Genomic DNA, 14,025 nt, shown 5'->3' with positions numbered 1-14,025 from the left:
CTAGAGGTGGGTGGTGCTGGAGGTATTCAGGTCACTTCAAAGTGGTCTATAGGGAGCACAGAGCAGGAGCTGCTACTATTTTTCCTGGCAAAAATATTTAACCTCCAAAAATATTTTATGGTAGGCTTAAATAACTCCTATTTAGTAGGTTAAGAAAATGGAAAGATTTTTTTTTTCTATACAGAACAATATAAATCCCTACTTAAGTGAGAGGAGGGGGGGTTAGTAGCAAATTTGAGATAAATGAATTCATCTTCCTCTAAAATATTGCCAGAAGAAAGACTGACTCTTTTCTTTGCTAGACCAAGAGCTTCTCCCATGTGCTTTGAGGGAACCTGAAGTGCATATGTCCTGTTTTCCAATGATTTGGGGTGGGAGTGAAGCACCAATTCCCTGTCTTGTAGGTCATGATATGTTTCTAGATTGCCTCTGAGCAATTTGTTGTTCAAACCTGCAAGCGCATTAGAGCTCATGTTTCTTAAAATAGATTATGGAGGGGAAAAATACTGTATCAAAACACATGAGAAAAATCTGGTTTGGAATTTAACCTTGAGGCTTGTTTAGCTTAACTTTTCAGTTAGGAAGGAGGGAGTAAGAAAACTGTAGGTTTCTGCCAGTTGTTTGGAGAACACCTCTGAATGTGCTGTTTCCAGAGTACACTGCGAGTGATAACGAAGCACAGATTCATCAACAAGCAATTCAGGTTAAAGTCCTTATAGGATAGTTCGATCAAGAGCGGGACACCAATATGGCCATCACCTCATGGCCAAGAAAAGAATGCACTGAGAAAAGCGTGTCATGGATTGGACAGGAAGAGAGTTTAAACACAATTTTGTGTTTTTAAAAAGCAAAGGTTATTTTATTTTGTTATGCTAGTCTTTTCCTTGAGTTCACTTTGCTAGAATTTGAGTAAGCGTCCTTCCAAAAATTCTACTAAACATAAAAAAGGGCAGAAACCACAAAGAATGAAAGTACAACATGGGTTTTCACCTTTCTCTTTTCTGTTTTTCTGCTGGTTTTCTGTCGTCTGATATAGCCTGCAAGTTTCTTGTCTCCTTAACTTGCATGTTAAGTCCTATGTGCAGTCATGGGAGGACACCATAATCTCTTCTCTCTTAAAGTACCTCCCGTGTGGCAGGTTACAGCTAGGCTCTTGCAGTGGATGGCGTAAAGCAGCCTAAAACCAGCCAAGCTGGCTTCTCGCTGGGTTATTTGCTCAGGGTCAGGCAACAAAACCAAACAATTATATGAAGTTGTATTTGCCCTAATAAACCCTAAAAGACTTAAACTGGCTCTGAGACGGGACTTAGAATACATCTTCCCTCCTGTGATTGAAGATACAGGTTTCTCAACTTTGCTGCTCATGTATTTTTGGTTTCTTTCCCAGCGCCTAAGGACAAGCAAGGATAGTGAGAGAACAGATGTTTCTCATCCCTCTAAAATAAAGACCGAACAGTAATTAAGAAATCTAGCAGAAGGCTTTGAAAAGCAGAGAACTAGTATGCCTAGATGTAAATCATGGCTATTTTCGTGCTATAGTGTTTCATAAATTGTAAATAAAGGGAGAGCCAAACTCTGCAACAAGTCAGCAAGGGGACAAGCAGCAAGTGTTAGAACATACTGGGAAGGCTTGACGGCGTGTAACGTGAGATTAAATTACAAGGTGGTGCTTGGGATAAAGAAACAAAACCATGATTACACACAAGAAACTAGCTGCTGCTAGCTCTTGTACACTAATGGAGAAAAGGTGTTTCAATTGAATACATATGTCAGTTCAGAATCATATAAGCTCTGTCAGTTTTCCAAGTATCCAAAGCATTTGGGAAAATAGTCCTGTGTTCATAGACATCAAAGGCCTGCAGAATATAAAGGAGTTTAAATTCGTGCGGAGAACAGTGCAGTCCTTACAGGACTGAGAACTGTAGCTGAAGGGTCTTCATACTGGACTCCGCACAATAGAAGTATTCAACTTATCTAAAAATATCTTGTAGGATAAATGCTCTGAGGAGCCAGACACAGAAAATGTGACTTTGAAAATTTCCAGAATGGGATTCCCAGACGGGAGTAACAGCATTTGCCTCCTATTCCTGGTGCTAGATCTAGAGGTGATGAATGATGTCTGGAGAGAAAAATGTCTGGGCCGCCAGCCCCCACGTGAAAGCAGGGAGACGTCCAGGCAGGACGAAGGCATTTGACTCTCTTATGGATATGCTACAAAACTGTCTTGCGTGTAGTCATGTTTATAACACCAGTGTGCCGGCTCTAGACTCTAAATGGCAATTAAAATGTCTGGTACAAGCAGTGAGGGAATACTGAGACTCAACCTTGGTGAAGGTGCCCCTTGTGGATGGACCCTGGACCTGCAACAATGAGTCCGCACTCTTCTCCCAGATAGTTTTCAAAGTAGCTGCGTCCACATCGCTAATTCCTGTGGGCCTTGGTGCTTGGATTGAGTGCCTGCTGTTAGGTAGGGTAAAACACAGGAGGTATTCCTCTGATGATATAGTGGTGCTGTAGAAACGTTCAGAGTAAAGCCAATACCAGCTCTTGTTGTGTAGCTTGTCTTCCCGTTTGCTTTTAATCGAAGTAGAAGGTGAGTTACTTCAAAAGACCTTACATGGGAGACTACTGCAGCAGCAGTTATTCGTATCCGTTGTCTTTTAGATAGGCAATCTGGCAAGTAATAGGTTGGTACTCAGAGTCTGTAAAAAACCAACGTACATGCACAGCTTCAGTGGCATAGGGTAGAGAGGGATGGAGAGCTCAGGGATTAGATCGTCCACCCCTTGCTACCCACTTCAGTGAAGAACTGGAAAAAATGTCCTGCCTGTGTCATAGCTTTATAATTACTTCTAATCTAGTGGTGTAGGATTGTTAATGTCAACCTTTAAATTTAAAAAAAAGAGTTTTGTTTTGAATTCTAGGAGGAGAGAATTTGCCGTAAAAGTTTATGATCTCTCCTTGAAAACTTTATCGGTGGAAATTTAGAAGAGCTGCAGTGTCCAGCAACATCAGCCTGATTGTTCCCTCTCGGTGCAGGAGATAATTCTTCCCATATGTTTCGAACTACAAGAGAGATCTGTGGTCTGATTACTTTCTTTAATAGCTCTTACTAATGGACATTGATTACACACGGCTGATTATAAACATTCTGGAAAACTATAGCTAGTTATAAACTATTCTCCATTCTTAGTGAAAATCACAATGATTTATACAAATACAGGCCACAGCATTTATTCCTTTCAAATATACAACTCGGATGAATTTTTACTGCAAGGTATTGAGGAAGTAATTACAAATTAGCACTTGGCTAGGGTTTCCCTAGATTTCCCTTGAACTTGCTTATCTGTAATGCTAAACTGCCAAAATCTGGGGTGTTTTTTCTTCTGCCTTCTTTGGGATTTGTCCTTTATTTTGTTCTTTGGGGAACGAATTGCCCATAGAAGCTGTGGCTGCCCCCATCCCCGGCGGTGTTCAAGGCCAGGTTGGATGGAGCTTTGAGCAACCTGGGCTGGTGGGAGGTGTCTGTGCCCATGGGCAGGGGGTAGGAACTAGATGATCTTTAAGGTCCCTTCCAACCTAAACCATTTGATGATTCTGTGATTCTTGAAGAACACATTATGGGAGTTTGGATCTGCACAGTTTACAACAGTGAAAATCAAGGAAAGCAATGGGCTTAGATTACGTCCCAAAAACGCCTTGGAGATGCTGACCTAGCAGAGGGCCTTGGTCCTGCCGTCAGGTCTGCATGAGGTCTGGTGCGGCTCCACTTGAACAGTGCATGTGGCAAACTCGCCTGCTTGGAGCCAGGGTTAAGCTTCTTAGCACTGGCACTTCAGCAGCTTTTTAAAAAGCAAACGTATTTGGGTTTATGGATATGCAAAACTTTATCCAGCGTGAGTTCTTTCAGAGGAGGCCAGCTCAGACAGATCGGGTGAGATAGCAGTTCTGCTCTGGTTTCTGAAGGCGTGCCTGTTTTCTGCTGTCAATCCCTAGTAACAACCTTCTGTGTTCTTCCACTTAAAAATCCAAATCATGTGTGAACTGGCTCTACTACTCACCCTTGGTGCTGCGGTACATCGCGGGGCTTGTCAGTGTTTGCCATGCAACACATAGTGGAAGGCCACCTTGGGAGAGGAGATTTCAGTAGCTTTATTACTGCTGCAGTCTTTTTCCCGATGTTCCTCCTTTGGTAATACATAATTGTGTCTTTCTCTGCAGCTGAGCTGGTTTTCATCAGGGGTTGGGGTAAGGAGGAGGTGGGGAGAAGGTGTTAAAATTCAAACTTTAATACTAATCTTTATATTAAAGATTCAGTTTGAAAGAGCAGATAGCCAAATCCTGTTGGTGCTCGTTTACATGTCATTTTAACTGCTTCTCTGCTAATATGTTTCCCGGTTTTTAATAAAGCCAAAAAAATCATTATTTTAATACTCCATGTTTTAATTTCATATGTAGGTTGACAATTTAATCTCTCGAGGTAGAAGTTAAAGCAGTTGATGCTTCCCTCAAGAGGCCTCCTTCAGTCACATCTGTCTCACTTTCTTGGAAGTTGTCATATGCTCCTCATACTGACTGCAGGGGAGGGGGAAAGTATAATTATACCCAGGTGCATTTGGTTACATCACTTCTTTTTTTCCCCTGGAACAGATCTTGATTCAGTAGCAAATTTAGCTCTAAATGGTATTAAATATAGTACACGCTAAAGCTTAATCAAATGGTAGGCAGGAATAAGGCACAATGGGCATTTGTGGGAAGTGGTGGTGTGCAGCTTTTAAAAATGAGACAACCCGTTGTTATATTTTTCAGTAATTTGCCTTCAGACAGTGTTTTAGAGGATTTAGGTTTTATTTCTCATAATTCTATTTAATGTTCAGGATAATTATTTCCTCTGTGTAGACGTTTGGTTTAGCTGGTGGTGTTTTTAAAATTCTAGTTGATGCTTCTTGAGCTCCTCTTTTTATCGTTGTTAATTACCAGTCCAGAGAAAACAGGCAACATCAAAGCCTTCTGTTCACTATCCACTTAGAACTGTGAATGTGTAAATGTACAGCAGGCTTATGCTAATTTCATATTCTTCTTTAAAGCATGAAAGCTCAATTATTTTCTTTCAAAGGTGTTTTTTTTAAAAAAAACAAAGGCATTTTGTTTTCCGACCTTCTAATGATTTTTGCATTGAATATACAGCTGGGAAGTAGCTCAGCACACGGCGAATGAAATTGTAAAAGGGAAGGCGCTTTTATTGTTATATCTGCAAAGCAGCGAAAACATAGATATGCATACCACAAAAATACACGACCTTACCTGCTACTACTAGCTTTGCATTAAGCGTAAGTAGTGCTAGAGGCTGTGTGCTGAGGGAGGCTCACTTTTTTTTGTTTGTTTGCTTGTTTGAGAAGATCGAACTGGAAGTCGGTGAACGGAAGGAAGGAAGGAAAGAAGGAGAGGGAAGGAAGGCAGATCCCAGTCCATCTGTGCACGCAATGCCTCCATACACTTCTAGCAAACGTTTCAAGCCTCACAGGTTCTGTCCGAGTGACCAGTTGCTGTGATTTGCATAGCATTAGGGTTCCTCTGAGCCCGAACAGCCATGCTTGCACCCCGAGAAGGTTTGGGTTTGAGGCTGTAGCATTTCACTTGACTTAAAGATGAGGAGACCAGATTCAGGCTGCATGACTGCCTGTAGCCGCAGTAGGTACCACACCTGCCTCTCCCCGTCCTCTCCTGTATATGGGAGAACAGCGAGTCAGGTACAGTAAAAATGGCAGCTGCATGTGCGCTAGGGCTAACAATTCCATTTTGTTGGAAAGGAAGGAAGAACTCCCTCTATAGACTTTTATGGAGAAAAACAAAAAAAAATGTGAATTTAGATATTTGTGATAGTGAATGCCTTGTAATTTCTTAGGACAGTCATTTGATGTTTTAAGCCTTTGTGCTAACAGAAAGCTTGATGAGGTAATGACTTGCTATAATGACCTTTTGGAGTCAAAAATCACATTTTTTTTTAATTGTAGCTTGGCTCACATGCAACCAACTTTACTGCCTTCTAGGCTCTGATGAGCTCTTGTCTGTGTTGCCAGTCAGCTATCAGGTCTGGCACAACTGACCGTGCTTGATCAAGAGGCATTGGAGTAACACCAGAAACCTCTGGAGAAGAGGATTAAGGGACATTAGCAAGACGGTGTTGGAAGTCCCTACTCTGCTTTACTGCAATGGTTCTGTTTTCTTTGCATCATCTCTTTTGTTTCTAAAGAGGGAGGAGAGGGGGATCTGCCGCTCTTGCCTTGGCTGGCTGTGATTAGCACTCCTCGGGTGGAAGTCAAGTGAGCAGACAGACTGCAGCAATCAGGACACAGCTTCACTGAGCTGAAAATTTGGGGGCTGAATTAACTCCCTGTTCTGTACCAAAACAGTGGATACATTTTGTTTCACAAGAAAGAAGCTGGGAAAGGGGGGGGAAATCCTCCCCATAATTTCACCTTCCCCAAATCTCTTGGCAGGGTAATAGTGAGAATGAAACAAGGTCACTCCAGTGCCAGATTGTATTTGGCTGAAGCCATTGCATCACTTTCCTTGAGGAATTGGTAACACTTTCTGGATGTTCCCTGGTTTGTGGAGCTTTGAAGGAATCTGGTTTGAGGCATGAGTAGAAAAGAAAGCGGAAAGGTAAACTGGTGGTAGAGCCAGACTTGCACTTTTCACCTCAAATGTCATGAGTGTGTTTGAGAGCTGGAGGAAGCCCCATGGCCCCCAGGTCTCCCGGTAATCTCTGGTCTGTGCCTTGCTCTCAGCCTCAGGGGAAGTAAATACACCTCCGACAACCCAGAGCAACAGGGGTAGCAGCGATGCCGTGAGTGATTCAGTTCCGTAGCCGTGCCCTCATTGTCTGCCCCAGGGGAGGACTGTTACGCCTGCAAGATTTATTTTTGTCTCTTCAGGCCACCTAGGGCCATTTCAGTCTGTGTTCCTTCTCCGGTGCTGAGGTGCATGGACTGGGTTCGCCTTGTGAGGTCCAGCTGGCTGTGAGAAGGGCAGGTGCCAGGCTTCTAGCATGTTTCAGGTTCCCAGTTTTGTTTTTGAAAAAGAGAAACACCTCACATGCCGGGTCTTTCCTGTGCCCCACAGTATGAGAGCGACTTTGGCGAACTCAAGAGCAGGATGTACAGAGATTTGAGTGGAGAGATTCCCGCGCACACAGTGGCCCACAACTCAAAACCTTCTGGGACGCTAAGCTACACTGTGGTTGTAGTTCATATAGGGTTGATATGAGTATTTCTGGGTTATTGTTTAATCTCCATGTGTATTCAGAAATAAAATGCTATTTTTTTCCTTTCCCTTTTTCTCTTCCCAAGCAGATATAATTAGGAATATAGGCCTAATGCTGCTGTTTGAAGTCAGGAAGAGCAGAATTCAGGACTGGATAGTATAAGCACAGCTGATGAATCTGCATGTGAATGCAGTTTTGTTCTGTGGTGGGTTTTTTTCAAGTCTGCTTTATATAACTTAGTGATGATAAATGTCCCTTAAAGCCAGGGGCTTTTCTATTTTGAGGTTAAAAGGAAACTCTCTTTGAATATTTTTGCTTTTGTGAAGAAGCTGTATTTTACAGATGTGGCCATTGTAAATTCCAGCTGGTACCTAGGAATACTTATTTCTCTACCCATATGCTTAATTGGTCTTCTATGCGCAGTAAATATGCATCTACATGTAAAGATGTTCATTTTTTAAATTGTCGAAGATGCACTGTGCAAGTGAATTAGCTGCCAAGCTCAGTGACAATGACCGTAGATGAGACAGCTTGCAATCATTCATACAGATTCCTCTGCAGGTTTCACAGTAGCACTCAGTTCCTCTGTTTAACTGTTTTAAAATTAACTTTGATGGTGAAAACAATTACATAAACGCCACTTCCTATAGAGAAAACAGTAATAAAAAACTATTTAAAGAATTTTTACATCAGGAATCAGGAGTAGGTTAAAGTAGAATTATGAAAGATGCTCATTTTTAACAATGCTGTTCAGTCACCACTGGAAACTTGCTATTTGCACTCCATGTGTAAAGTGACAGACTATGAAGTTCAGGTGCTCCTCCAATGGTACTAATCGCCATTTTAGTAACGGTCATTTTACAACACTTCTGCTTTCCAGCCTAAAGCCTTGGACTGTTATGGTCTCTGTCTAAGTACAGACAAAAGTAACTTGACTGCATTGTGTCTACTCACTACAGAAGGACATCTTGCCAATCGTTGGGCATGAGTACTTCTATATCATAGAATGGTTTAGGTTGGAAGGGACCTTAAAGATCATCCAGTTCCAACCCCCCTGCCATAGGCAGGGACACCTCCCACCAGCTCAGGTTACTCCCAGCCCCGTCCAACCTGGCCTTGAACACCTCCAGGGATGGGGCAGCCACAGCTTCTCTGGGCAGCCTGGGCTGGGGGCTCATCATCCTCAGAGTGAAAAATTTCTTCGTGATATCTAATCTAAATCTCCACTCTTCTAGTTTGAAGCCATTCCCCCTTGTCCTATCACTGAATGCCCCTGTAAAAAGTCCCTCTCCAGCTTTCTTGTAGGTGCCCTTCAGATACTGGAAAACTGCTATAAGTTCTCCCCGGAGCCTTCTCTTCTCCAGGCTGAATACCCCCAACTCTCTCAGCCTGTCCTCCCAGCAGAGGGGCTCCAGCCCTCAGATCATCTTCGTGGCCTCCTCTGGACCCACTCCAACAGGTCCATGTCCTTCTTATGCTGAGGGCTCCAGAGCTGGACACAATATTCCAGGTGTGGTCTCATGAGAACAGAGCAGAGGGGCAGAATCCCCTCCCTCTCCCTGCTGGCCACGCTTCTTTTGACACAACCCAGGATACGGTTGCCCTTCTGGGCTCTGAGTGCACATTGCCGGCTCGTGTTGAGCTTCTAATCCACCAACACCCCCAAGTCCTTCTCCTCAGGGCTGCTCTGAGTCCATTCTCTGCCCAGTCTCTATACTTCCATTATCTAAGGATGCTGTTAATTATGCTACATCTTGCAAGGTGTGAACATAAGTCCAGTGTAGGATTGTAAGAACCCCAGTGAAAAGTAATTGTGATTTTTTACAGGTTTGGTTGAAGTTCCTGTTTAAAAGAGTGTGTATGCAAGTAACTGCAAAGCCATCACTCTACTAATGTCGGCCGGACACAAGGGATTCATGTTTTGTAGATGGAAACAGGATTGCTAAAGATTGATGTATTTTATTGCAGATGTGACGAATATGTCACGCAGTTGGATGAAATGCAGCGGCAGCTTGCAGCAGCTGAGGATGAGAAGAAGACCCTGAACTCCTTGCTTCGGATGGCTATCCAGCAGAAACTGGCACTGACCCAGCGCCTGGAACATTTGGAGCTAGACCACGAGCAGTCCAAAAGGGTGCGCACAAAATCTGCTTCCAAAGCCAAGAGCAGTAACCCTAGTGTAAGTCACATTCGGTCCTGCGGAGACAGGTCTGAAGGGGCTGTCCTGAACAACCAGGTTTTTTGTAGTGAGAAATATAAAATCTATTGTGACTAGGATAGGTGTGTAGAAAAAGCATATTATGCATCTTATTTTATGCTGTAACTGTCAGCGTAAATCCCCACTATCTAACGTCGCAGTGAGTTGACTTGTACTAGTATGTTGTTGAACCAGGTAATACAAATTGTATTATGGTGGTCTTAACTGTAACTAATTCATAAGTCTGGGGATGCTATTAACAAGTTAATAGTGGAAAGGAATTAGCTTTTTCCACAATTAACATGTATGGGGTTTGCTGTTTATGGTAAGTGTTAAAGGAGTACACCCGATATAGTATATCTGGTGCTACTAATTGTAGTTTGTATAGCACAAATGTGATCCTTTCTCCAGGGTTGCAGCATACTTCAATAAATGCTTTCACAGGCAGAAACGAACAGAAAACCTTCCTTGTTATTGTGGGTTAAGAAGTGGTGAAAAGCAAAGGTTAAAATTAGAGGTATGTCTTGAAAATGCAGAGCATTTGGAAACTGGAACCAAAATTAACCTGCCTATTGTGGCAGATATTTAGAACTTGCTGTCATATCACCACCGACCAAAGTCCTAAAGCTTTTATAGGCTATAAAAGCTAGAGAAAAAACTCGGTAGGGTACATGATCTACACTCTGCTTCCCTCTCTTCAGAGGGTTAACCAGAAGAAACTTGCACATTTATATTAAAAATATGCAATATTTAGCCCATCTGATACAAAACTTAAAATTTTAAGAATTGGGATCCTACCTGGTAGACAGTTCCACTTTAAGAAGTTATGCTGTGGAAAAGCGTCATGTCCTGAAAGGATCTTTGTGGTCTCACGTTGCTCCTTGCAAGCATAACGCTTTGGGAAGAATCTGTTTTCTATATTACTGTAGCCACACAACATAGATGTGTAGAACTAATGTGACTGTGGTCTAGTATTGTCAGTCACAAACCAGTTTTTCTCAGCTTTCAGTATTAATCTAATAAATAGGGTAGAATTTTGGAGCTCTGATCATTTTTGTTAAACACACAGAAGATATTGCATTCCTTATGCAAGCACATGTTTCACAGGGCTCTACATTATAGGCACAGGAAATTGAACCAGATCAACCTGCTAATAATTACTTATGAAGTAGCTTAGTATACATATTAATCTTTAAAAACAAACCTTTGTCTGCTTTTGAACTTTTAAGGGGCCTTTTTAGCCACTTAACTACAGCGTGTTTGATAATGTAAAAGTGTACTTCATAATTGGTGCCTATACAAGAGAAAAAGATTGAAAATGTTGTTTCTAAAATTGTGGAAAATTTGTGGAGCACAACAAGGCACGCTTTCTTTTCTTTAAACCGGAGTTTTAAAGTGCCTAGCCTCAAACTTTATTTTAATGTAAAGCCCTGTTCATTTTGTACTCTCTCAAATAATTTTGTATGCCTATCGTATGACTAAAAGCAATGCGAGACTGCACAGTCATCTGCTTGATAGTGATGTTTTATAAAGCCATTCTAATATTCCTGGTGTGGTACCGCCTCATCTCACTGCCATTTCTTATAGATGATCAGCAGCTTGCTTCCCGCGCGTTGCCACTCGGCCTATAAGTAGTCAGGAGATATCACAGTACTAATAAAAGGTAATAAGCAGCACAGCTCGTTTGCCCAGGGAGAGGAAACCACATGGGATTTCAGCTTCCCAGCTATTAGAGGGGGGGCAAAAAAAAACCTTCTAAATTCATACAATGAGACTTCAAAACTGGAATTGTAGAAACCTTTTTACAAAGCTGCAAAACACCGGAACGCCGCGGTCTGGTGCCAGCATGGCGTTTACTAAAAAATCCCAAGTGATTTCAGGCTAATATGTTGCTAAGACATCACTGCTTGAGAAGTTGAAACAAATAGCAGTTCTGGCTTTAGAAACCAGGCCCTGTGCGTCTGTTATTACTTTTTTTTAGACAATGCTGAATTCTCCTGAATTTGAGCTTTAATATTGCTAAATAGCAGGTTTGATATTTTAGAAGCAAGACATCTTTTAACATTTTTCAATCCTGCTTTCTCTTCTTTGCTGCACAATCTTCCAAAAGGCCTTTATTCTTCTCGTTCCTGCATTAAGTGTAATGTAAAAATACTCTGTAAAAGCGGGCATTGGAGTGCTAACGTTCTTTGCTCCAACAGAAACACTTACAATTTTGCTTCCGCTATGGTAGGGAGCTTTAATACAGTTTTCACTGCTTCCATGTCTCTAATGGCAGTATTTTTGCAAAGTACTAATGGCAAAAAGGTAAATTGGAGAAACTAATTGAATGCGTTGTTAGGTGGGTTGTTTGTTTTTTGTTTTTTTTTTTTTTTTTTCAAATTAACTGGAACTTTCGATAAAGATGTCAACATTACCAGCCGGTGACTGTTGTAGCAGTCTTGCCTCACACTTTCAGTTCCAAGTAAGAACAATTTTGCTGTTAGCCCAGTAGTCTCAGTAGTCATTTCCATTTTCATTCATTTCTGTCGATCTTTAAAAAAAAAAGGCAAAAATGCCAAAGAACCTGACTGCTGTTTGAGCTTATCGAGGTTATGGTTTAAGTTCTTTTAGCACCTGTTGTAAAAAGAAATGAGGAATGGTGGTAGGTGACTTGATCCTGCTGTTCGTACTTTTAGATAATATTTCAGGGTGAGTCTTGTAATTCTTGACGATTAACGATTTCTTGAAACGTACGTTTTGCTGTAAGTCTTTCATATCACGTTCAATGGGTTGGGATAAAGCATGGAAAATTCCTTAAGCCATCACCTACCTCTGCAAGCAGGCTCTTCTTCTGAATGCTCTTCTCTGCATTGGCCTGCATGATATATACTGACCTGCATGTTTCTGGAGAATCTAAAGCTTCGGTGAAAATGTTTCTTGCACATTCGTTGCTGTTAACTCGTGTTTGAACAGCAAAGCTTTATTCAGTACTTGTAAGAAACCTTGCTGCAAAGCTATGGCTTCCAGGCTAAACCCGTAAAATGTTCTTTCTTCAGCTTGGAAAGCTAAAACGGCTGCTTCTACCCTAACAGACACCCTCAACTAACTAACCTGCTTTTGCAGCACGGCGTTTTCAGTTCTTTCATTGAAAAATAAACACTGATGATGATTTTTTTTTTTTCTAATGCTATTTTATTTTTCCATTTTTCAGCTGTAGAGTAGTCCCTGGAGAAGGCCCTTCCAACAGTGCAACAGCATTTCTTAGCCTCTTTCATTATGGTTAAAAAAAAGTGGTGGCCCATTGCACAAAGAATGGAAACCACTGACCTGATCCTAACTTTTGAAAACACCTTTCCCTATATACTACCCGAAACTTTCCTTTTATGTCTGAAGCTATAAAACAAACAAGCTTTACCTATAAGTGCTGCTGCAGTAAGAAAGCTTACAAGTGCTGAAGAAACCTACTTCAAATGTAATGATCACCGTATTAGTTTATGATCTACTAGAAATGTTCGGATGGGGGAATTTCTTATTTCATTGCAGATGCTCTTTTTTTTTTTATGTCGTTGGTAAACCTGTGCACTTTTGATATTTTGATATTTTTCTTTAGCTTCTTTAATTCCTTACGTAGAAGAGTTTATATAAATGCAGTGGTTTGTGCTCATAGTCTCTCTCCAATTTGGGCTTGTGATTTTTGAATTCTACATCAGCATGTGGCAGAGATTTTTCTGGGGGCTCTAGATTGTGATTAGAAAAAGAGTTTCAAAAAAAAAAAAACAAAACAACCCAGGAGCTCTGCTAAACTGTGTGCTGTGCTTCAGCAGCTTTTTTATTATAATAAAATGTTAAGCTTTATATGTTTAAATTACTGATTATTTTTTTTTAACTGCCATGTTCATTAAGAAATCCAGGGTATTCAAATTCTGGGGTTTTTTTCATATTGTATTATTATTCTTAGGAATAGTTCAATGTAACAAGAAGAAAACTTGACTTTGCTCTGGTTAAAACAGTAATAGGCACTTGAAAAATATTAAATAAGTAGTATTACCTATAAATTCCAGAATTCCTGGGTTTTAGGAAGTTGAAGTATTATTGATTAACAGAATTTTATACAACTATACCAGTTAAATTCCAAATTGGAATTGTTTTGTTACTTTTTCATTTTATTGTGCCAAATTCTGGTACATTTAGAAAGAAAAATTCTAAAGTTGTCAATGATAGGGTGTTATATATCAGCGCCTTTCTGTCATTAATTATTGCCAGTAGTGCCTTTAATCATTTTAAGGGAGACTCTTAGAATAGCTTAGTCTAAGTCCTGTAACTTAGGAGAAATGGAATGGCTGGTTTGGAATTTAGTGAAGACACGGAGCAATAAGTGCAAAGTGAACTCCCCTTTCGCACATTTTTAATGGGTAGTCTTACTATAGAGATTATATATTCAAGGAATTGTAAAAAATTCTGTTAGTCAATGATATTTCATCATGCAAATCCTTGCAAATTCAGGGGTATAGATTAAAAAAAAAAAAAAAACAACAGAAAAAAAAAAACACAAACAAAAACCACAAACCTAAACAAACCT

At 40.8% G+C, this 14,025-nt stretch overlaps 1 protein-coding gene across 4 annotated transcripts in view; it reads left to right on the top strand.

The window, feature by feature from the left end:
• BICD2 (BICD cargo adaptor 2) overlaps nucleotides 1-14,005 on the top strand; it is a gene marked incomplete at its 3' end in the record, with an annotated part of 97,120 nt that extends 83,115 nt beyond the window's left edge. Inside the window, exons 8-9 of one of the 4 annotated variants that reach the window (XM_082487574.1) lie at nucleotides 9,236-9,401; nucleotides 12,658-14,005. In XM_082487574.1, coding sequence (XP_082343700.1) covers nucleotides 9,236-9,401; nucleotides 12,658-12,663 — 172 coding nt within the window. Of the gene's footprint in view, nucleotides 1-9,235; nucleotides 9,543-11,051; nucleotides 11,116-12,657 lie in introns of those variants that run through there. The other 3 variants (XM_082487572.1, XM_082487573.1, XM_082487571.1) reach the window with 3 other exon arrangements.
• Nucleotides 14,006-14,025: the final 20 nt, after the last annotated feature.

This window comes from Vanellus vanellus (assembly GCF_965231255.1).
Source record: "Vanellus vanellus genome assembly, chromosome: 9".
In the NCBI taxonomy this organism is placed as follows: domain Eukaryota; kingdom Metazoa; phylum Chordata; class Aves; order Charadriiformes; family Charadriidae; genus Vanellus; species Vanellus vanellus.
This window is presented reverse-complemented; position numbering and strand designations above follow the sequence as displayed.